The sequence below is a fragment of the Telmatherina bonti genome, assembly GCF_933228915.1.
Source record: "Telmatherina bonti genome assembly, chromosome: 12".
NCBI classification, from domain to species: Eukaryota; Metazoa; Chordata; class Actinopteri; order Atheriniformes; family Telmatherinidae; genus Telmatherina; species Telmatherina bonti.
The window spans coordinates 11,392,864-11,416,352 of NC_136610.1; the positions used below are offsets into that span (position 1 = coordinate 11,392,864).

Genomic DNA, 23,489 nt, shown 5'->3' on the forward strand with positions numbered 1-23,489 from the left:
TTGATAACAAGGAAGCAAATAAAACGTCGGGTGTGTGAGATCCTTTCAGGTGGTTAAAACTGACTCCAGGATCCAGTTTTATTTCTGGAAACATTTTGAAATGAAAAGCTTCATCAGCCAGCTCCTTTCTCCACAGTGAAAATGACCTTAGATAAGCAGTGCCTCGATTTGAACTCTTTTACTGTAAGTTAGTATCAAAAAACAAACATTACAATAAAAGCGTCCGACAATTAGGCAGAGATTTTATCTCTCAGTGGCAGCCGAACCTGAAGAGCAAATGAACAATCTCCTCGCTCAGCGGGAGAACACACAACTTCTAAATGAACAGACATAATGATTCTCTGGTTCTTGTAAATGTAATTAACTTGCCGTCTGTGTGTTACAGTTCCTTCCAACTGTATCTGCATGTGCTGTTGTGACATTTTTAAGTAACAAACAATGAGCAGGATGAGGATGAGAGTGGAAAGAAAAACAGGTAGCTGAATTAATCTAACGTAACATGACTGGAGAAGAATGTGTGTTCTGTGATGTGTGTAGGATGTAATCGGAGTTTGTGCAGCTGTTTTCTTACACAGGTAAGAAAAACCTGAGAGGTGGTTGTAAACTAAACCAGTGTAAACGGCAGTGTTGACATGTCACATGAGTCACACGAGGACCTGCTTTCTGACCCTCAGGAGGGTAAATACCTGTAAAGCTCCCCAGTTGTTGGTGCCATTTGTGGACATGATGAGACCGTTCTCCTGGAATGTCTTGAATCTCAGTGAGAGTGTGAAATCCTGGCGGTCCTCATCCAGTCCATGAACATATTTAAGGTAGGACTTGCTGTCAAACCTCAGAGCAGACTCTAAAATACAAAAACATTAAATAATACATTTAGTTCCAGAGAAAAAGGCAAATATTTACAGGTTTCACGTTGAAGGTCTTTTCCTTTTTGCTCAATATCATAAAAAAATGTAAGCTTCTTTGGGTTTGGGACCACGTTGGCTTTTTGCACCATCTAGTTTATCAAAGGTTTGTTTTCCTCCGAGATTACACACAATTTTCTTTTCTTTTCTCCTATTTTCCCATAGATTTCTCTGCATCTGAACCCATTTCAAGTATTCAAATTTATGATCCTTTTTCTATGAAAAATTAAAAGCATTAGTACAGTCGGTAACGTGGTTATTTGTCCTGCCATCTTGGTCAGGGCAGCATTGTAAAAGAGGTTTTTGCTTCATTTGGTGTGTATCCCTTGTAAAACAAATAAATTAAATAAAAACAATGGATCAAATAAAAATTCAGACACACAGTGGTGGGATCACCTAACCAGTATTCCCAGAGTAAACAATGCAGATGTTAATTGGTGCCAGTAGACATTTACAGATCAAATATTCTCTTTAAAAATCATCTACAAATATCTTCAACTTTATTTCAACCAAAACTCCTTCATAAAAACTTTTCTGTGAGCCCCCTCGGCTGAAGTTTTTGCTTCGGTGGATGAAACATAATGAGAGAAGAAAGAAAGAAAGATGACTAACCACATTGCACAAAGCTCATTTAAACTCGCTGATGGAAAAATTTCCAAAAGCAGAAAAAGTTTAAAAAAAAAAAAAAAAAGAGAGACAGAAACCTGCAGCAAAAAAAAACAAAACAAAAAGAAAAACAACAACAACCAAGTCTTGGGGAAAGGTCTCAACAGCAGGAGGAAGTGGAAACTTTAAGGTTGAATGATTTCATGGATGGATAAATCATCCATGAATTCAGTAGTAAAGAGTTTGTATTTGTGTAGAAACAAAACTTTATTGGTTCCAAGATGAAACTTTAATGATGCCTCTGGGGAGGTGTAGTACCGACATGTTTCCAGAGTCTGCTGGATAAACAACGTTCCCTGAAGGGTTTCTGAACCCACTAGCTCCACAGCTCTGTCTGGGGAAGAGTAAACACCATCCACGCAAACAGAAAGGATTAAGATGAAATGATAGCGACAGAATCCTACGTTAGCGCAGACCTGACCTCCATAGAAAAAAGAAAGAAAGAAATGGGACCTTATCATGTTATAACATTTTAGTTTTATTGTTAAAATGTAAAAAAATAAATATGCTCATCCTCTGGCAGCCTCCCAGTATTGGGGCCTAAACTGGTTAACACTTTCAGTACTACAGTATGAATGGCGGGTGATATTTTATATTGTCGATGATGCAAAATATTATGGACTATAGAGAAGTTTGTTGTTTACAGAGAGAGTCTCATCCATCATCCATCCATCCGTCCATCCATCCATCCACTTAACCATCCATCCATCCATCCATCCATTTAACCATCCATCATCCATCCATCCATCTATCCATTTATACATCCATCCATCCATCCATCCATCCATTTATACATCCATCCATTTATCCATCCATTTATCCATCCATCCATCCATCCATCATCCATCCGTCCGTCCATCCATCCATCCATCCATCCATCCATCCATCCACTTAACCATCCATCCATCCATCCATCCATGTAACCATCCATCATCCATCCATCCATCCATCCACCCATTTATCCATCCATCCATTTATCCATTTATCCATCCATCCATCTATCCATTTATACATCCATTCATCCATTTTTCCATCCATCCATTTATCCATCCATCAATCCATCCATGTATCCATTTATACATCCATCCATCCATCCATCCATTTATCTATCCATCCATCCATCTATTTTCTCAACCGCTTGTTCCAATTCAGGGTTGCAGGAAGCTGGAGCCTGTCCCAGCAATCATTGGGTGAGAGGCGGGATACACCCTGGACAGGTCGCCAGTCCATCACAGTGCTAGGAAAGGATGTTGATGCTTAACACACTTTTCATCAGTTTCAATCCAGTTTTTATGCAGTTATTTCCTAACGTGTGATGTGGAATAAGTCTACGTTTCTTAGAAGAAGCTAGTTGGTGTCAGATTTGTAAATGTTCAGACTTTAAAGAGGAAGGAGGAATGCAGTCCAGTCAAAATATGAAAATATGAGGGTGATAACAATCACAAGATCTTTCAGAGAGAAAAAAAAATTATCCTGCTGAGTCTTAAACTGACTTTTTTCTTTTTTGGGAAGAGCACTAATCCCCAAAAGATTAACAACACAAATGATTGAAGATGAGTCAATATGGGGGTGCAGTCCTCAGTGTTTGAGATGTCTACTGGCTGTAATCAATTGTTAACTGAGGGCATTTTCACAACTAAAAGAGTTCTGAGTGATTCATCTCAAATGTAGGGGATTTATTGTGAGTTTGCTTGCTGTTACAGCAACATTATGAAGAGGAAAAATTTCTCTTCTGGCAAACTCGTATTCACCGAGCTGCCTGAAAATACAAGCAACTCTTTACAAGTCTCTTTCCAGGGAAAACTGATATTTAAAAGATACTGCAACTTCCTTGACTGACTGCTACAAAAACTTTAAACATCATAACCAGCTGATTCATCCTGGCATGTTAAGACTCCAAAAGCGTGTTGATGGAAAAAACGCACAACGGATCTGAACACCAAAATTGGGACTGGAACAGGACTGGTTTGCCTCTTTTCTCCAGCCATGACTGACAAACTCTAGTTGTTTCTTTTTAGTGTACATGGGTTGGAAGATTTGTACATGTATCCCATGACCTCTCCAGGGTGTATCCTGCCTCTTGCCCAGTGATTGTTGGGATAAGCTCCAGCTTCCTGTGATCCTGAACTGAGCTAAGCGATTAAGAAAATGGATGGATGTAGCATATCGGTGAACAATGTGGAGGTTGGATGGTCCTGTTTGTTTTGCAAATATTTGAATGAATTATCTAATTAAAAATGAAAGGTTTTTTTTTGCTGAAAAAAGCATTCAGACAGGATAATTTGGAAAGAAATGATGTGTCTGCTTCCCCACTGTGAAGGGAGTTTAGCACGAAGCTAGCTGCAGCTTTGCCTCCACTCAAACTCCCGAGCTCGGCTTGGAGGCAGAACGTTTAATAGCCAATTCTGTTGATATTTTCAGAGTTAGGAGACAACCATCCAGAGTGACATTTCCTGATTTTATTTGAACCTTTATTAAGTTTTTATTCCACCCATGATGTTAGATTCAACTGGCAGCTCATAGGCCCAAACCAGCCCATCAGTCTACTTGGACCACCCACTGCCCACCTCTTCATAAATGGCAAATTATTATTTTAATAATATCAACTAAACTGTAAGTGCACTAATTTTTGTGACACTGGACAGCACTGCCATTTACACTGTTGACGGAAGGCCAAAGACACCAGTGTCTTATGAAAATGTCCCATTAGAAGGAGACAAAAGTGACATTGAATGCAATAATGGCTGGACTGATTAGCATACACACACCAAAAATTCTGGGGCTTGTTGTCGGCATCTGCTAAGTGAATAAATAATATAATGTACACAATCACTTAAAGAGGACCCACATTAATTTTGTCAATGCATACCCACCAGGCTCAGGCTTCGTCCAAATGTAGCAACACAGTGGCTTTTTTCTACGATTTTGCCTGAAGGCACATATCAGTGACACTAAAAACATTTCAGCTCTGACCAAAGTGAAGATTCATGAATAATTTGTTTGTAGATCTGCTTGTGGACATTTGTAATTGGGGTTTTAAGTTTCAAAACATCACTGTGATCATTTTGACAAAAAAAAAAATGCTTTGACATCATATGTGCAACCCGTGTTTGCAATAAGAAACAGCATGGGTGTCGCTTCTGCAGTCAGGTGTGGATGGACTTTGTTTTCTAAAAGCGAGGTTGTGTGCACTCGAGGTTTTTCGTTTTTTCAAGACAGAGGGGAGCGGATATTTGGTTTACAGAACCCCAGCTACATGTGTACATGGTCTCAGACTCTCACCAGACAAAAATAAAATACAAAAGGAAAACACATTCAACAAAGTTGGCTTTGCACTCAAAAACAAAATGCTCATTTTGATTAGTTATACGTCTAGAACTTTACGACTGGAGAGAGCTTTTAGTCAGAGTTTTTAAACCATATTTGGGATTTCAAGAGATTGCGGGGTCCTGTGATGGACTGGCGAGCTGTCCAGGGTGTACCCTGCCTTTCACCCAAAGACTGCTGGTATATCCTACAGCTTCCCCGTGACACTTAATTGTAATAGGAGGTTAGGGTAGTATATTAGAGGAACGTGTGGCCAACTGGCCAAAGCCTTCTGACCATTTGGCCCATGGAAAAATGTAGATAAATAGCCCCATGTTAATGTGTTAGGCCACAACGGATCTTGTGTCATTGCTTGATTCCTTTTATGGTGCTGCATTTCTGACAAATGTTGGTACTTCTTTAAACTTGGTGCTGTTTATATTGCTGTTCAGTCATCTCTCCTATGCAACTGCTGGTTTCCAGCTTCTGCGTTCTGATACCGCTATGGACATTGTGAATTAATTCTGCTACGCAACTAAATTCATCCTGCTTATGCAGACATTTTTCTCCCAGTTTTTCCAGTGACACTTTCTAGGTTTTTTCTGTCTCGCAGTTGGACGGGAGTCAGGTGAGGACAGCGTGCCCTCCGCGCTCTGGCTGTAATTATTCTGCTGAAGCACCCGTCGTACTTATTTTCTTCAGTTTGGAAGCGGATCAGCTGCGAGCCTTCGCCGCCTCTGAGACTGCAGACTCGTCTTGATCTTCAGACGCTCTGTTCACAAACTACAAATTTTTCATCCCTGTTCAAAAAAACGCAACAACACTCTCTGCTTCACACACTGACATCAGTAGCAATGTACACACTCAGCCAATGTCTCTAAAGTTCAGGCAGTCACACAACAAACACACACCCAGTACATACCGTTACAGGGGCACACACTCTCCCAGGTGTGCTGTGGGGTGATGTAACCGGCTCTGGCGGTGGTGAAATGGTTCAGTCTCTCTCCTGACAGCCGCACAGCGTTCCTGCAGCCTCGTGGTGGACATCCGGAACCCAAACACCCGTTGTGGCTCATCCTGAGAATGCTGAGGCCCAGAGAGTCTTCAATCTCCGAAATAATCCCTGCATCAGAGGGTCGGAGGTCAACGGTTGTGCACACTGCTACGATCATTCATTCAACAAACACATGAATTCGCTGGTTGCTCACCTGCTAGTCTGCTTGTCGGTAGAGAGCGGATGAGTCCATCCTGGGTCCTCCAGATCAGCAGGGCCTCCAGGACCAGGGAGTCCGGCAGCTGCTGCAGGCTGGCCAGGTGGAGCTCGTGTCTGGGTAGACCCAAAGCTTGTCCGAGGTTGCGCTGAAGGCCTCTCCAGTGATCACCCAGGAACTCTTCCGGTGACATCCCGGCCAGCTGCAGAGTCAGGCCCGAGTCTAGCGCTCTCTGATTGGCTGCCCACACATGAACTTTGACGCCTGTCCAGACGCCGAACTTCCCATCGCTCACGCTTACGTTCAGCGCATACGAGCCCTCTTCCAGGTTTTCATCCGCCCAGATTTTACCATCGGTCAGGTCAATGGAGAACCTTTTCCCTTCGGGGTTTTCTGACACCAGCTTGTAGGACAGGACGTCCTGCAGGTCCTGGTCTGATGCGTGGAGCCTGCCGATGACACGATTTGCAAACAGCCCTCCAGACGTTGTTATGAAGACCTCCAGGGGCACAACAGTGGGAGGGTACTTGCTCTGCTCCGTGACGTTGATGTTGATCACACAAATGGAAGACAGGGGAGGGTGGCCGCTATCGGTCACCTGAGGAAAACAAACAAATCCACACACACACACACACACACACACACACAGCATTTCAGTAAGATCCTCTATGACACAATCATATGAGCATTAATCCTGGGAAAAGTGATGTTGATGGATTCCATTATAAATATGGACCATCTTCCCTTTTTTTGTCGATTTTTTTTTTTTCTTTTTTAAATTGAATTCTTGTAAAAAAAAATTCTGCATGGCTGTGATCAGGCTGAAAACGTGTTTTCCATCAACCAATCAACCAATGCAGATGCAACTCTAACTCATCTGTTTCTCTAATATAAATGTTTAAATAAAGCCCTTTAACTGGATGTTTGGTTGAAAAGCCTGGAAGTAAACCAGTAAGAGGAGGAAGCACACTAAAAACAAACACATCAGCTCTTCGAAGTCAGATTATTGGCTCATGGCTGGACTCAGCGGCTGATCCACACCACACAGCCAAACTGACTTTGTTACCACTTTCCCTCATGTTTGCCAGCAGGATGACAGCTCTGCTGACAGCTCTGTTGGGAGCGTAGGCTGTAGGGGACCCTTCGTAGTGCTTCTCCATGTTGTAGCTGCAGTGGCAAGACAATGCACTCTTTTCTTCGTTCCCCTCACGGTGTGACAACTTAAAAGATTTTTGTATTATTGTCAAGAGAATCCAGCTAAGGGATGAAGCTTTGAATCTCAGAGGTGAGGTGTGAGATCTGACAGACATGACAGTCTTTTCTTTTATTCGTTCCACTGGGTGAAAACAGCTCGGGAGGAAAGTGACAGACACAAGTGGAAGGTCAAAGCACATTGAGAAGCAGGTGAGCGGAAACTCGATGGCTGTTGAGCAGCAGTCTTACCTGTATCTTGAGCTGATGGTGTGGTTTGATCTTCTTCCTGAGAGGAGCAGAGAGCGACAGCAGACCGCCCTGGTCGACGTGGAAACGGCGATCCTCGTTGCCGCTGACGATGTGGAAAGAAAATGGCGGGCCATTTTTGGGTGTGTCTCTGTCTGTGACCACCAGCTGGAGGATGCTGCTGCCGACTGACTCTCCTTCCTGAAGGAGAAAAGTTAGTTCAGCTTTTATAAGCCGCGGTACAGCATCTTTATTCCGACTCTGGACTAAACGCAGCATCCACCACCAGTATAACCATGTTTAACTGCTGTTTGTCTTTTGGATTTCACTTCATAAACACAAATCTCCTAAAATGATACAGAAAACAATCCTCTTCATGACTTGAAAAGCAAAAAACTTGTGATGATGAATTCCCTCCCTCATCTAAGAGGGATCTGTTCGCTGGTTTTCATTGTGAACTGATACAAATAGTAGGAAGAACTTGTCCCTTACATAATGTGTTATCAATCTATAAACACTGCATGCTTCGGGACATGCGTGGCAGGAAGCAGGGAGGCGTACGTACGCCGGAGTTGATGGGATAAAACAAACACCATCTCATGTGAAGCATCAGAAATTCCAGTGACAGCTCACATCACAGGCTTGTGAAAGTTTCATCAGAGGGTGAAGTACATGAAGGTTGAGTCAGACAGTTCTGTCTTTGCGTTCCCGGAATGGCTGTGACTACATGTCGGACTGATGAAGACATACAGAGAGGAGGGGTCCATCCCAACACTGCAACTGTCTGACATTAAACATCTGTCGGCCTGTTTTGGACCGTATGTCTACAGTTGGTCTACATCTTCAGTCCTGGTCCTCGAGGTCCGGCGTCCTGCAGGTTTTCCAAGTATCCTCCTTACTTGACTCAGACTCAGACAAGCTCTGTAGATGTTTGCTAAATACATTGATTTGAATGAGGTGTGTTTCAGCGGGGACTTTTGGTACGCCTGTAGGATACCGGTCTTCAAGGACCTGGATTGAGGACGCCTGGACTAATATCTGTGTAATCGGGAAGCCTGGCCTTCCCCCCCCCCCCCCCCCCCTTTTCTTTTTTACTAATTGAGCCCAGTGAAACTAAAGCTACCATATTATTAATTCTTAGTTGAGATCAGAATCACCCAGCTGACTTTCTATAAGATCATTCATCGTACATTTCCCACAAATCTAATTAAAATGAACTAAACTTGAATGCCAGCTGTGGATTCAAACTGCATATATGCACATCTTATCACAGCTGTAAGCAAAAAAAAAAAGAGATCACTTTAATATTAAATCTGATTTCATGAGGACTTTAAGATCAATTTTAGCTGAGTCAGCTCTACTACTTCCTGATTCACCGTCTTCTGCAGAAACCGGAGAGATCACCTCAAGAGGAACGAGTCATTTTTCATTCAGAGTATGAAACTCACTCACGTGGATGCTTCATGATTCACAGTGGTGGATGGCAGTGCGAAGACCCCCAGAACTTGCAGTTGCCCCCCTGATGTATAGCTGTGTTCCTGCATCCTTTGTGGATGCCATGCAAAGATAACAAACAACCCGTCCATCTGCCGCTTTTACCGAAACCCTCAAACTCAGAAGCAGCCTGATGTGGCACTCCTGCTCCATAAAAACGGGCATCTGATGGTGACAAATAGTCAAAGCAAAGTCTGCAATCGCGGCAGGAGAGAAAACGCAAGCTCCCTCCGACCTGCAACACCTGTCGGAAAAGAACGGCTATTCCTTTGCGCCGCTTTGCCGCCATCCATCTGCTCAACGCGGTTCCTTCATCAGCCAGAGCTGGCTGAGGAGGCACAAGCAGATGGGATCATTTCACACAGTTTGAATTCATCGCCGCAACATTTGGCAAAGTTTTGTCTCATGAACAAGCTCTTGTGTGACTGGATGAGAGTATCTGAGCTGGCGGATCTGCAGCTGTGAGAGTAGGAGCTGGCAGAGGAAAACGCTGACGGTGAGCAACAGGTGGCGCGGATGAAACATTTTGATAACGCTGCACAAACAGACAGCTAGATCAAAAACCATTCAGCAATGCAAGCTTTCAGAGGCTGTAAAGTGATAGTAAATTGCCCATTAAAAAGTTTTTCTGTGCCTGGAAGACTCGGCGCCGTAATAAAAGGCTTTAAGTTAAAGGTGGCACTGATGTCCTGCGAGCAACAAATCGTGCAGGCTGATCTCCCTGCCGCTTTGATCCTCACAACGTTGTGAAAGCAGGCTCTGGTTTGTCTCGCTCTGAGCTCTCGGCACACAGTTTTAATGAGCTGTGGGAGCTTCAGTTATGATGGAGTAGCACTTACAGGTCAGCATATTTCACGGCGTTGGAAGAAGGGAGAGAGAACTGATACGGTATAAAAAAAAAAAAAAAAAGGCTATTCCATGATGATCTCTGGTGATTTTGCTATAATTATCTCCAGTTTTTAGTTCATCTGTCTTCATTATCACCGTGTTAGGCTGTCAGGGGCAGAGCAGGTGGAGTTTACTGCCTTACTGGCAGTCTTTGGCTGCTATTTAGGAATACTTCACGCTTTATTCACTCCTTCAAGTTAATAAGGCAAACGGAGAACGGTGCAGGCTTTTTGGGAGGAAATGACATTTGTGCTTATAATCAGAGATGTGCTGCATATTTTTACATCAACTTATCACCTAAATGCGACTGGTGCATCCCTCTGCAGGACACAAGAGGTTGTGAGTGCTTAGGTTGTCTTCACTTTTCAGGCTCTATGATGATAATGTTTCTTTGTGTTTTTGAGCACAAAGCTGTTTTTGTTTTTGTTGTTTTTTTTGTTTTTTTTTAAACAGCTTGGAAAGAATCACAGATTCCTAAAAAAAAAAGTGCTGCAAGACTAAAATGATTTATTACAAATAAGAATTGTGCAAAACCAAGGATTTCAGTGACTGTAATCATTTATTATTCCTCTGTTGCCCTACCGTGCAGCCGGTTGTGCACACACTGCCTTGGCCAGATTTGTCCATTTATGTCTGCAGAATTCATCATGCAGACAGAATGCAGAGCAGCAAACTGGTGCCAGTTTAGAGAGCCAACAGATGAAAACAAAAAATAAATACAATTTGGGAGCTGAAGTACGGGATGCCACAGTTTTATGGGCTTTTATGACTGATCTCAGTATCTTCCCCCAGCTGACAGACACTGGCACAAACGCTTAAAAGACAACGTAAAATAATCTCGCTCCATGTGCAGGAACACAGACGCAGTGAAACAGTGTTTCCTGCATCACGACTGTCTGTTTGCTCTTACATTTCTAAGTGTTAGAAATGTAACTAGTGTGACTTAAAGGCTTAGCAGGGGATGCAGATGTCACCAAACTTAAAATCAGCTCTGAAATATGAGGCTTTCACAGGTAACCCACAGATTTTCTGTGAGACTGTGAGATTCAATAATCATAAAATCATTTTACATTATTTGACAGCTGAGAAGTTAGGTCCCGTTTCCAAAACTCAGACTAATTTTTCCTTTAATGACTGAAATGACTTGATGAGGCCAGAAGAAGTTTACCTTTGGAAATGTCCAAACGGAAAAAAGCTCAGATTGCAGATAATGTGTTGACCCAAATAAAACATCGATCAGTTTGAACCTTCAGAAACGACGAGTGATGACTAGATTCTGCTTGTTTAGCTTTGCACCTTCCTGCAGTGGACATGCAGAGAAACACGAGTGTTTTCGTCTTCATCGCCCCAGCAGTGGAAAAAAACATGGCTGTTTTTGTCAGATCTTCCAGGTGGTTGTCGTGTTTTTGGACTAGGTCTCTGCGCTAGCTCTGGTCATTGCTCACCAGTGTGTGTGCACATGCGTATGTGGGTTTGCGCATCAGGGCAGAAGTCTGTCCGTGCCGTAGCTATGACTCACTGACGTGTAAACCAGGTGAATAACATCAGACTAGTTCCACAGGCCGTTCCAGAGGAAAGACTTCTGCTGTGTGTAATATTGTCTATTGTGGAGATTAGGGATGTACTGATCCACTTTTTGGGAGGTCCGATCCGATACCTGAAATCTGAATATCTGCTGATACCTTATGTGAACATTATTGTGACTATGATAATTGCTGTTATAACTGTGTAATAATTCATTAGGTTGTAATAAATGACCCATCCTTTCTGAAGTTACCTCACCAATACTAATATAATAACTTTACAGATCTAACAGTTTCAACAAGTTTTATTTTGATTCGGCACATTTTACCTAAATACAACTATCAATGTGTGATTTTGAAACAAAGATCTAGTTTTTAGTGTAACATTTTAACATTCAAGGCATTTATTTCTTTTAAAACATGTCCGAAGCATGTCATAAAACACATCTGCGCTGGCTTGACGAGCGTGCTATCGGCTGTGTTATCGATACATTTTTATTAATACCAAGTACATGTACACACGCTTGGTATTGAGCCGACACCGATGCTGGTATCGGTATCGGTGAATCTGTAGTGGAGATGTTTGTCATATTAAGTTTAAGAAAATGAAGTCGAAAATCTAAGAAGAGTCTACGAAGTGAGGTAAGATAAAATTATCTTGACTCTGTCAGGAAGGGGAAGGCAACTCCGGTCCTCGAGCGCCACAGTCCTGCAAATGTTAGAAGTTTCCCTGCTGCAACACACCTGATTCAGATCTATGGCTAATTAGCAGACTTGTGCAGAGTTTGATGTCTAGTTCTGCAGAAGTCTGCTGATCAGGTCTGATGTGTGTCAGATGTGTTGCAGCAGAGAAACTCCTAACATTTGCAGGATTGTGGCGCTTGAGGACCAGAGTTGCCCACCCCTGCTCTAAGGGGATGTCGCTTAATGTGAGAGTATGAAGAACAACGGATTTTAGATTCAATGTATGATCACCAAGTCCAAATTTCACCCTGCAGCATTTCCAAACAATATAGATGCTGCTCAAGCAACACACTTGCTGCCCTGCTTTTCAGCATCAGACTTTGGAGTGGGCATACCTGCAGCAGCAGACTGTGGTTAACCCGGGAGAAGACGGGAGGGTTGTCGTTGACATCGGTGACAGTGATGGTGATGAGGACCGCTGATGACAGAGGAGGGTTGCCTTCATCAGCTGCCTGCACCGTCAGAGAGTAATGAGGGATCTGTAGCGGAGGTAAAGCCAGAGAGGGATTTATGTTGGCTTCTTGTACAAATAAAGAAAAAGTGCGTTCCATCTCTTTTATCTGACCGTCACTGACCTCTTCTCTGTCGAGCGCTGTACGCACAGTAATTTCACCGTTGCGAGGGTGAATGGAGAACTGCTGCTGCAGATCTCCGCTCACTATGGAGTAACGCAGCAGATTATTGATCGGACCATCCTGATCAGAGGCTGTTACCTGCAGGGGAGGAAATTTAGAGGACATTAGAGGCGAGGAACAAAAAGAAACTCAGAGTTGGAGATGCACAGTTTCCTGCTGCCTCGTTTGAAACAAACAAAAACACTGGATTGTAAGAGATTTGCTGTCTTCTTCTAAACTGTGTGTGCTCTTCTAAACCCTCTGCTCATCCACACACACCTTAGAAAAAGTTTTTAACAGTGTTCACTCTGACAAATGAACATGGACTTTGGTTCTCCAGCTGACTGCTTTTAATCGACCTCCTGTTTAAACTTTATTCTGCACAAAGAGCTTTTAATTTGCTTCTTTGCTGTTAGATCACCTCTGCATGTACCTCCATGGTCAGTTCGTTGTCATGTCGCCACTGTGCTCCCCGTTTGTCTCCCCGTTTAGCCAACCGAAGATGCAGATTTGATGTTAGCATTTATCTTCAGATTGTCCTGGTCTGAGCTTAGTTCTTCCCTGGATGCTGTAAATCCAGCTTTGTTTTAACTGCATTGATTGTTTTATTGTTTATTTTGCACATTTCTGTCGATTCCCAAAAACACATTTAAATTTAATGTAAATATATTTTATTAATGTCTGATGAAAAAAAAAACCCCTTTTTGCCTCAAGATAAGTAAAAATGACATGAAACATGTCTAACATCACTGTCTTTCTCTTCATCTCCACGGACTGAACAATGGGGGCGTCCACCATTTTTCTTCTCCTGAATGAGAACGAGGACATTTTTAATGTGATGCGTAAAAGTAAAACAGTGAAGAAGCAGAGATCGGAGCAGGCAGAGAAATATGTCAGATGTGAAGCCGTATGATTCCAGACTCATCCGCCAGCCGTGGTGTGACCGTCAGTGGAGCCACTGAGCTGTGTTATTGCCGTGTTATCTGCTGCTGGCCTGACATGACAACTGACATGCTGTCAAATAAATGTGTGTATTTAATCAGACTCTAACACGAGATCATCTCCTACCGTCATGTTGTTACTGTATGTCATGTTATCGATCCAGCTTGTTTCATGAGTGGAAATCTCCACGTTTGTGCGCAATCTCATTTTCTCAGTACAGCTGTCACAGGCTGTCAAATTAATGTGTGTGTGTGTGTGTGTGTGTGTTCTGTGTGGATCTGTTGAGGGGAGGTCTGAGTGCATGTTCCTGCATAAAAATTAAATATTAGCGGGTCACACCTTTGATATGTGGTACAGGTCATTTATGTATGAACACGTGTGTGTTGGAGCTTGAAGGCAGGGCAGAAAATTCTGAATTGACATTTAACTATTTCAGCTCCAGTAAAGAGTTTCAGGCAGGATTCAGAGGTCTGGAACAGCACGGAGAAACTTACCAGTGGTCTCCCCAGGACCCAAGATAGTAAAATGGTGTCTATACTGGTCCTGTTGGATCTTTCAAGATAGGAAATTTAGTTTCACAGTCTTGAACTGGTTTTTGGATATAAAAGATCTACATCATACTGGTTTAAACCGTTTCTGATGGATTCCACTTTGTTCATGTAAATGATGAGTTTTTTTTAGAGGAAGTCACTGTGTCTATAGGAAAACCTTGAGATTATTCTGTCTTAAATGGGAGCTAAATACAAAAGGCTGTGCTGTGTTCTACATGCATGTGCGTGCAGACTTCATAACAAAGTGATTTCTTCACCGTGACCTTCAGTTCTTCAGGAAGGAGACGCTCTGTCTTGTGTTTAGTTACACAAGTTTAAGCTTTCACACTGAGGATGCTTAAATAAAAAAATAAAAAAAAGTTTATGTTTTCTGCAAAAACAGAAATGTGTCCCTAAACTCAGCAAAGCAATCAGAATCTTCACTTTTACAGTAAAAGCTGCTGTCTGTCTGGGTCTCACCTTCATCACCAGGCTTCCAGGCGTCAGATCCTCTGATATCTCTGCACTGTAGTCGCCCTGTCCGAATGCCGGCGCGTTGTCATTCACGTCTGTCACGTTGATGATCACCGTGGTTATGTCTGTTAGGGTTGACTTGCCTCGACTTCCCTCCACAGACAGATAATACTCCCGAGAAACTTCAAAATCCAGCGGCGCCATTAGGGTCAGAAGGCCTAGAAGATCAAGACCGAGTCTTACAGAAGTTTCGGGTGTTCAGCAACAACAACAGCAGCGCAGGAATCTCATGTCTGACACGCTTGTCTGAATGCTAGCGAGTTCATGCCACTGGCTGATGTTTCTGCATTTGATGGGGAGGATCAAGCCCTAGAATTGTTAGGAACAACTTCTAACAAAAATCTGCAACACAGAACCAGAAGCACAGACAGTCTTAAATAATGCGCGACGGTTAGCATGTGGGTAGGTGATAAATGAAGATGTTGTAAACTAGCAAAGTTGTAGCTTGAGCAGAAACTGATGGAAGGAAGAGAGTTATTCTGTATGATGATGAAGTGAAGGATAACTATGAAACAAGACATTTTATTACATATTTAGCCTCTGATTAGGACGATAGATCAATATTTTATCTTTGCTCAGGTTATGTGTGTCGAAAATAGTTATACTTAACAGCAAAATGAACAATAAATAAAAATTCCTGCAAGGCAAGATTTAGGACCATGAAAGCTCTTGTTGTAAGTATTTCTCTCTTTGGTTAAAACCAGGGTTTGAATTACGGAGTAGCCAAGCTCCCCTTGGCTCCATGCAAAAACAGATGAGCTCCCCTACAAGCATCCAGACGACACACTAAGGGAGAGCTAAAAAAAAAACAAAAAAACAGTAAACTTGTAGGTTATATCAAGTTTTCTTTCGGTTCTTGATGTTTTTTAAAAAAGAAAAGCACTGATTCATCGGCAGCGCAGGTTTATTCATTTAATACATTAAATATCCTGAACTGCGTTCAATTTATTTCATCACTGTGCTGAGCAGCATTGTGTGTTTGTCACACACCCTGAGCCAGCCGCACAGCGGTGTCTTCATATGATGTTTTTATTTTTTTCTCATCTCTATTTGAGATGTTTATGATTGACTTGGCTGCATACAGCAGTCGCAGAATATTTTGGCAGCAATCGTGTTTTTGAATGAGTTACAGTGGACTAATATATGTACAAGCACATGACTTTCTTTTGTTGTTTGTCTTTTACAGCAGAAGACTCCTCATTTTAGCATCTTAATTATGGTGTTATAAAAATAAAAAGAAAAACAATGTGACTCCTCCGAAATGCTCAGTGACAAAAATCTAATTATCCAGTTACCATTTGCTGTGCATATAAATATAATTCTAAGCAATATTAATAGTTATTAATAAATACGGGTGACTTTTTTCGTAATAAAACAAATAATAAAAAGACACGAACATCATTTTGCAAATCATTGAAGTAATATCTTATTTTAATATCTTATCTATCTTATTGCTTTTATCTGTCGGTATTCTTGAAATGAAAAACAAACACCCACATGTTGACCTGTGTTAACAGACATGGCTGCATGTCATCGGCAGTCCTAATGAGAAGCAACACGTTTACATCAACACTAAAGATCTCTTTGGCTACAGTTACATGATGTACGGGCCTCAAAGAGTGTCATAAATTGTTTATCCACCACTAAAGCAATCATGTTTGTTTCATGTTGCTCACACAACTACAAACACATATATATATATATATATGTATTAAAAATACTGTTATGTATAAAATGTAGCCTGTGTAGACACCGTACATTCACGGTTATTAAGCTAACACAGTTCAGTTTGTTTCCAGTCACCTCCTATGGCCCTCCTTCTGTGTCTCCCTCAGCAGAAAATTAGTAGCAATGACAGTCAAACCTGGAGGTGCTTTCCTCCTAACATGTCAACAACCATGTTTTAATCATTTTTTAAATTAAAAGTAGGTACACATTGAGTTAGGCAGCAAAACTGTGACTGCAGGAAGCACCTTATTTTTAAGTTAAAGGAAACGGAACAAGCAAATAACAAAGAGGAGCTGACTGGTTAGATCTGCAAATACCTGAACTTACAGAACCAATTCTTCTATGATTTTTCAATGTAAATTCAATATTTCTGGACTATTGTCAGGATAATAAGCTTGGATAAAAGTAAAGAAGTCAAATCACTGCTTGGTAATGTTTCTGCAACAGTTAACTATAATTTAGTGTAGATTCAGAAACCAAACACCACACACCAGTAACTTCTGCACCTATTCATTCATTCATTCATTCATTCCCCTAACCACTTAATCCAATAAAGGGTCACAGGGAAGCTGGAGCCTATCCCAGCTGGCTTTGGGCAAAAGGCAGGGTACACCCTGGACAGCTCACCAGTCCATCACAGGGCCACACAGAGACAAACAACCACTTACGCTCACACTCACTCCTATGGGCAATTTTAGAGAAACCAATTAACCTAACATGCATGTCTTTGGACAATGGGAGGAAGCCGGAGTACCAAGAGAACGGGGAGAACATGCAAACTCCACACAGAAAGGCCACTGCCCAAATTTTGCCCCAGCTAAGGATCAAACCAGCAATCTTCTTGCTGTGAGGCCACAGTGCTAACCACTATGCCACTGTGCAGGATGTGGATTAATCAAATTAATCAACATTGATGGAAATCCACATGAACTCCAGTCCAATACACTCAGGAACAACATTAAAACAATTTCATAAAGTTTCTTTCATAAGTTATGAGCAAAGAAGAGCAGAAATACATTTCTTTAATTTCTTAATCCCGGTCAGGAAGATGAAGCCTATCCCAGTAATCACTGGGACAGAGGCAGGTTACACCCTGGACAGGTCACCAGTCCCCAGAAATACTAATAAAATTAAAAACCCTGATAAATGCATCTCATTGTGCCACCTGCTGAAGTAGTCGCACCCTCAGCGGGAAGCAGATTTAAACCACAGATGTCAACTAAACCAGTACATGCAGGGTTTTAAGGGGCTCACCGACACAAACGCTCATTGGTTCCCTTGTTTGGAGAGAGGGCACCAACTGTAAAGGTTGTTACCTTTCTCTGTGTTTCACACCAAACAGGTCTGAAGAGACAAAATATCTCTCAGTGAGCTTATTATCCCACACAGATCCTGAGCTCTCTGCCCACTGCAGCTCATCGCATCCAGCCGAGTCCGAGTGTGTGGGTGAGACGAGCTCCGTTTTCTCAGGCTGCCAGCCAGTCTGCCGAAACACACTTCATTACGATAAAACAAAAACAGGATCCAACATAAACAACCATCCAGCATTCCCCTCGAACCAAACACCTCCAGGTTCCACCAAGTCCATTATTTACACCTCGTACGTGGCTTTATCGATTTTCCTGAGATCACAGAAATTTCTGCACCCACAAGTCAGAGATCCAACATCTCTTATTAATTCATTTGTTTCTTTTTCTATCCTGTTTTTTATTTTGTTTTTTTTGACTGGAATCCGGTTTTCTCTTCTTATCGACGCCCCACATCTCAGTCTTTCTCTTCTGTGCGTTACCAGGCTGACTCATCCACTTTATCATTTTCATCTACATGAAGCTTAAACAGGCTTATTTATGCACTTGATATGGTTTTACAGTAACTGTAAGTCAACTGCATTGTGTAGGAGCAGTGATTTTAGATGATAAGACAGAAAAACCCCCCACTACATTTGCATCCCAGCAGTGTCATATCTGACTCATTTATCAGCCTGAGAAAAAAAAGGATTTGGAAGATTAGCATCCACACCAAAAATAACAATAACTTTAAAAAAATCCCTCAACAGCTTTATTATTTCTAATCAGTGTGGCTCTTCCATTGTGTTTAGTGTTTTATGGGAAGTATAAAGAAATTATGCTCTTCGTTTTATGAGTTTTTCTCAGCAAGACAAGACAACAAATCAAATTCTTCGTTCCTCTACCAGGAAAGGCTGATGGACTTTATAAAAATACCTGCTATATTTATATCAGGTTCTTCTAAATGTAACATCGTGTTTTATTGGAACTGATAAACAGCACTGAGCTGTACTGCTTTCCTCTTCATATTTTATTTTAGATTAAAACAAACTTTAAATCCAAGCTCAAAGACTTTCACAGGCATAAAACAAACATTAAAGACATATTTGTTGCCAAAGTATAATTAAATGTGCCGTTTCTGGAGCTGATCAAAGTTTCCTTCAAGCAACACTACACTGGCATCGACTTTAAAAGTCAGCTTCTGACTTGTTTTGATGACACACACTGACATTTATTATGTACGTTCCTCGAGCCGTTGTTGCCCTGCAGCATCCTGAAGTTGACGAACCAAACTTCCCAGCCTTTTCCTCCCAGCCTGAGCATCAGTTTACAGCAGCGCTGAGCTCATGCAAAACCGCATCACATGCCGCCAACTGGACGTCAACACAGTAATTATTCAGCATGCAAGACAACATCATCAGAGGAAGAGAACAGAAAAGCAAGAGAGAAGGTGGAAAACATCAGACTGATCTTTACTAGCTGGCGAGAGCTAAGCAGAGAGATAGGACGCAAGATGGATGGCCATTCTTAGGGGTGCAGCGTGGAAATAAGCCAAATTCTGCAGCTTTGCATGGTGTTTTTTGGAATGTTTGTTGTTTTTTTCTGTTCGTTCTCCAGGCTTGGTATTAATGTGCTTCAGATTCAGTCTCCTGTGCTCTCATTGCTTCTAGCTTATTGCTAACTCCCACTAAAATCTTCTTCATGGTATATCTGTTCCTAGAAACACCACGATATGAACTCTCTGTAAGCACAACAACCACATTCAGCATTACTTTGGAAAATCTGGTCATATATGTCAGAGAAACTGTGGACTTTTTGCCACTTGATCTATCAAACATGTATTAGTTTGATTGAGAAATATTCCACTTTAATGACAAAGAGAGGTTTTGTGCTTTCACCCCAAAAGGAAGTAAAACAGATGGTAAAAAAGGACAAAATAACTGTAAAGTGAATAATTAAAAGTAGTTAAATATAGTCTGGAGTAACTTTTTGCCCAACGTTAACATGGTGCGCGGAAGACTCCATGAAAGTGTAAAACAAAATGAACCAAACATGGGAACTCACACCTCACATGTCTACGCTCTGCAGTAACGGTGTGTTCAGCCCAAAAACTCTCAAAACGCTAAACGCTCAATGCTGGTCACTAAACTGTCACTTTTGTGTCCGACGCCCAAAACGCTCCTGACGCGTTTGCCACTTGTCTAGATCGAGCGGCAAACGCGGCAGAAAAGAGAGGGGGAAAGGCGGAGCTTTTCTTCTGGTCAGTCTGAATGATGGCGGATTCAGTAGATCGATGACATGGTTTTATTTAATAAATAAAGCTAGATGACGTTGGCGTAGGGCAGTGATAGTCACTGTTAATGCAACAAGAGCCGCACTCGGCAGAGAGCTGCCGCCAACGTATCCGGCTACGTTGCCAAATCAGTAACATTCAGCCTTTTAGGTTATCCTAAATATTGCACGCAGTAATATTGCAGTAATGGTGTCCCAGCCCCGTGTCTGGGTTCACCACAGGAATCCTCCAGGAGCTGCAAGCTGATCGCTCTGATTGGTTGACGCCATGCGTCAAGCGGCATTAGTTCAGCTTTGCCCATCTCTGGCTTTTGATGCGGAACGCCGACGCCCATAACGCGACGCAAGAAAGCTCGACGCCCCCTTGCAGCGCCTCCACATAGACTTTTGTCTATGTGGAGTCAAAACGCGTTTGGTCTGAACACACCGTAACAGTTTGCATTAGAAAAGCACATGTTGTGGAGAAAAGCCTGTCAACGGTGAGGAGTCTGGTTCTGAAGTGAAAAAGATAAAGTTTATTGAACAGAAACTAAGAAGGAACAGAGTACTACAAATTCTGAGACAGTTCAGATGTCTGACAACGCATCCATCCATCCATCCATCCATCCATCTTCTGCCGCTTATCCGGGGTCGGGTCGCGGGGGCAGCAGCCTAAGCATAGAAGCCCAGACTTCCCTCTCCCCAGCCACATTTGCCAACTCTGCGGGGGGGATCCCGAGGCGTTCCCAGTCCAGCTGAGAGATATAATCCCTCCAGCGTGTCCTGGGTCTTCCCCGGGGTCTCCTCCCCGAGGGACGTGCCTGGAACACCTCACCAGGGAGGCGTCCAGGAGGCATCCTGACCAGATGCCCGAGCCACCTCAACTGGTTCCTCTCGATGCGGAGGAGCAGCGGCTCTACTCTGAGCCCCTCCCGGATGACTGAGCTCCTCACCCTATCTCTAAGGGGGAGCCCGGCCACCCTGCGGAGGGAACTCATTTCAGCCGCCTGTATACGAGATCTCGTTCTTTCGGTCACGACCCACAGCTCATGACCATAGGTGAGGGTAGGAACGTAGATCGACTGATAAATCGAGAGTTTCGCCTTCTGGCTCAGCTCCTTCTTCACCACGACAGACCGGCGCAGAGTCCACATTACTGCAGACGCCGCACCGATCCGTCTGTCGATCTCACGCTCCATCCTTCCCTCACTCGTGAACAAGATCCCGAGATATTTAAACTCCTCCACTTGAGGCAGGACCTCACTCCCGACCCGGAGAGGGCAATCCACCCTATTCCAGCTGAGGACCATGGTCTCAGATTTTGAGGTGCTGATTCTGACAACGCAGAAGTCTGAAAAAGCTTGAAATGAGTCCTACTAAACCCCCTCTTTTAAAGTCTTCGCCTAAAGGACGTCAATTGCATGTCATAAACTATGTTGTTCTGAACAAAGAATGGTCTGTTGTTACTCCTAAGGTTAGGTCAAACTGACCACTAATTTATGATCTCGCTAATGGCGCCATTTTCTCCTGCCTTCCTAGCCGTAAACCTTCTTCTCGGGAAGAGCGTGTGCTGGTTAATCAGATTCCAGATGTCTGGATGCAGACATCTCTGGGCCTCCACGCGTTATCTAGTCAGTAAGGGTGAACAGGCAGATGCTGTGTAACTAAGCTAAAGTTCATCATGACCTCTTCAGACCTACAAAGCGATCATCAGATATGAATATAAGGATTATGAAATAGATGAGTACCTAAAGCTAGAACATGAAATTTCTACGACACCCATTTATTATCAACAGGTAATCAAACCGTCTGCATCTTGTCAGGAATCTGTGCGTAGAGCCGTCATTTTCCTCTCAATTACAGAAAACTTTCCCAAAGAATAATTAGAAACAGTTCCAGGTCCAGATTTGGGGATTCTGCATTTTGGATGATCTGACAGGCAGCTTCAGCGTTATCAGCCATCTCTGATGCTTCTATAGAAATTCCTCTGTGTTGCCTTGTTCGTGCAGGTACTGTAATTATGCTAATGTGTGAGATTCATTGTGGTAGTGACAGTTAAAATCCTGCACAGTGAGTCTTGGATATAAACATACAGCTGCTGGTGCTGCCTGCTGCCAGGTTTCCATCAGCTAAGCTCTTTTTTTTCTGGGTTTTGTGTTTTGCTCTCAGCAGTCTGAGCTCATCCTACACAGCGTGGAGTGACTTCCCAGAGAGAAGGAATTGGATGAGGGTTGTTTGTCACTGTCAGCTTGAGGGCCTCTGGTTTCCACTTGTTTTATTGTGAACACAAACACAAAGTCAAGTGCATGTTTGGAAAACCTTGTGAAAATCTTCTAAATGCTGCAAAAGATTTAATCTTATTTTAGCTAAAAAAAAAAAAAAAAAAAGCAAACCAGAAATGCAGCGCATGTGTCCATGACTCCGCAGACAGACACGCCAGACAAAACATGCTTTTTCTTCTCAAGTATCTTCTCAAAACAAGAACTAAAACAAAAGAAAAGACTCTGACAAACAAACAGAATGTAGAAAAACAGTAAATAAACAGGGATAAAGAGTCTGGCATGCTGTTGCACATCGACCTGTAGTGACGTGCTGCTTTCTGCTTAGAGGACTCAGATCTATATGAGAGACACACTCCAGAACTTTTACCAGTTAGCAGAAGACGATCTGGTGATGACTCTTGTTTTGTCCCTTTCTTTCTTTTTGTGTTTCTTTGCTGAAAGACAGATTGGTTGTAACATCTGTCTGTGATGCAGATGAAGGATTAGAGCTGAAGTCAGACTTTGGTTTGCAGTTTAGAGCCGGCATCAGGTCTTCGGATTTACCTGCATGGACTCTTAAACCCCAAAAAATGTGTTTGGAAATCTCAGATAAGATCACTGGGCATCATCACCTCCAGCTCCAGCTGGTCAAGGCAGATGCCCCCCCCCCTCTCCACCGTTGCCAGCCACCGTGTGTGCGCGTGTGTGTGCTCCGTACGAAGGACAGACAATTCGATGCATTATGCCATGCTTAGCTGGATAATTATTATTCCTGAACTGGTTTAATACACATAAATTGGACTAATGTTGATCATTTAATGATTTGTTTGAAGGAAATTGTGGTATTTTCTGTTACCATCATATGACACGCTTTGTGGTGCAGAGTAGACGAGTACGACACCAGGTTGTGTATTGCGTGTCCCCTTTTTACTGCCGTAGGTTCGCGGCCAAATCACAACAACAGATCCACAACAACTGGATCACACTCCCAATACTTCCGCCTAAGAGCGGGCACTATTTTATATAAGTATAAGTATATGTGCGCGGCACTATATACTACAGAAATGAGGTTATTATGAATCGGCTTGAATCGGACTGTGACTCTAAAAGCGACTTAAAGCTTAACTGATGATGCTCGTCTTGTTT

General features: G+C 42.6%; 1 protein-coding gene across 1 annotated transcript in view; it reads right to left on the bottom strand.

Moving 5' to 3' along the window:
* Nucleotides 1-23,489, bottom strand: part of fat2 (FAT atypical cadherin 2) — a gene marked incomplete at both ends in the record, with an annotated part of 117,384 nt that overhangs the window by 30,138 nt on the left and 63,757 nt on the right. Inside the window, 7 exons of the mRNA XM_079250048.1 lie at nt 687-844; nt 5,800-6,000; nt 6,086-6,686; nt 7,532-7,729; nt 12,513-12,656; nt 12,753-12,890; nt 14,744-14,955. Of these exons, the coding sequence (XP_079106174.1) occupies nt 687-844; nt 5,800-6,000; nt 6,086-6,686; nt 7,532-7,729; nt 12,513-12,656; nt 12,753-12,890; nt 14,744-14,955 (1,652 nt within the window). The remainder of the gene's footprint in view (nt 1-686; nt 845-5,799; nt 6,001-6,085; nt 6,687-7,531; nt 7,730-12,512; nt 12,657-12,752; nt 12,891-14,743; nt 14,956-23,489) is intronic.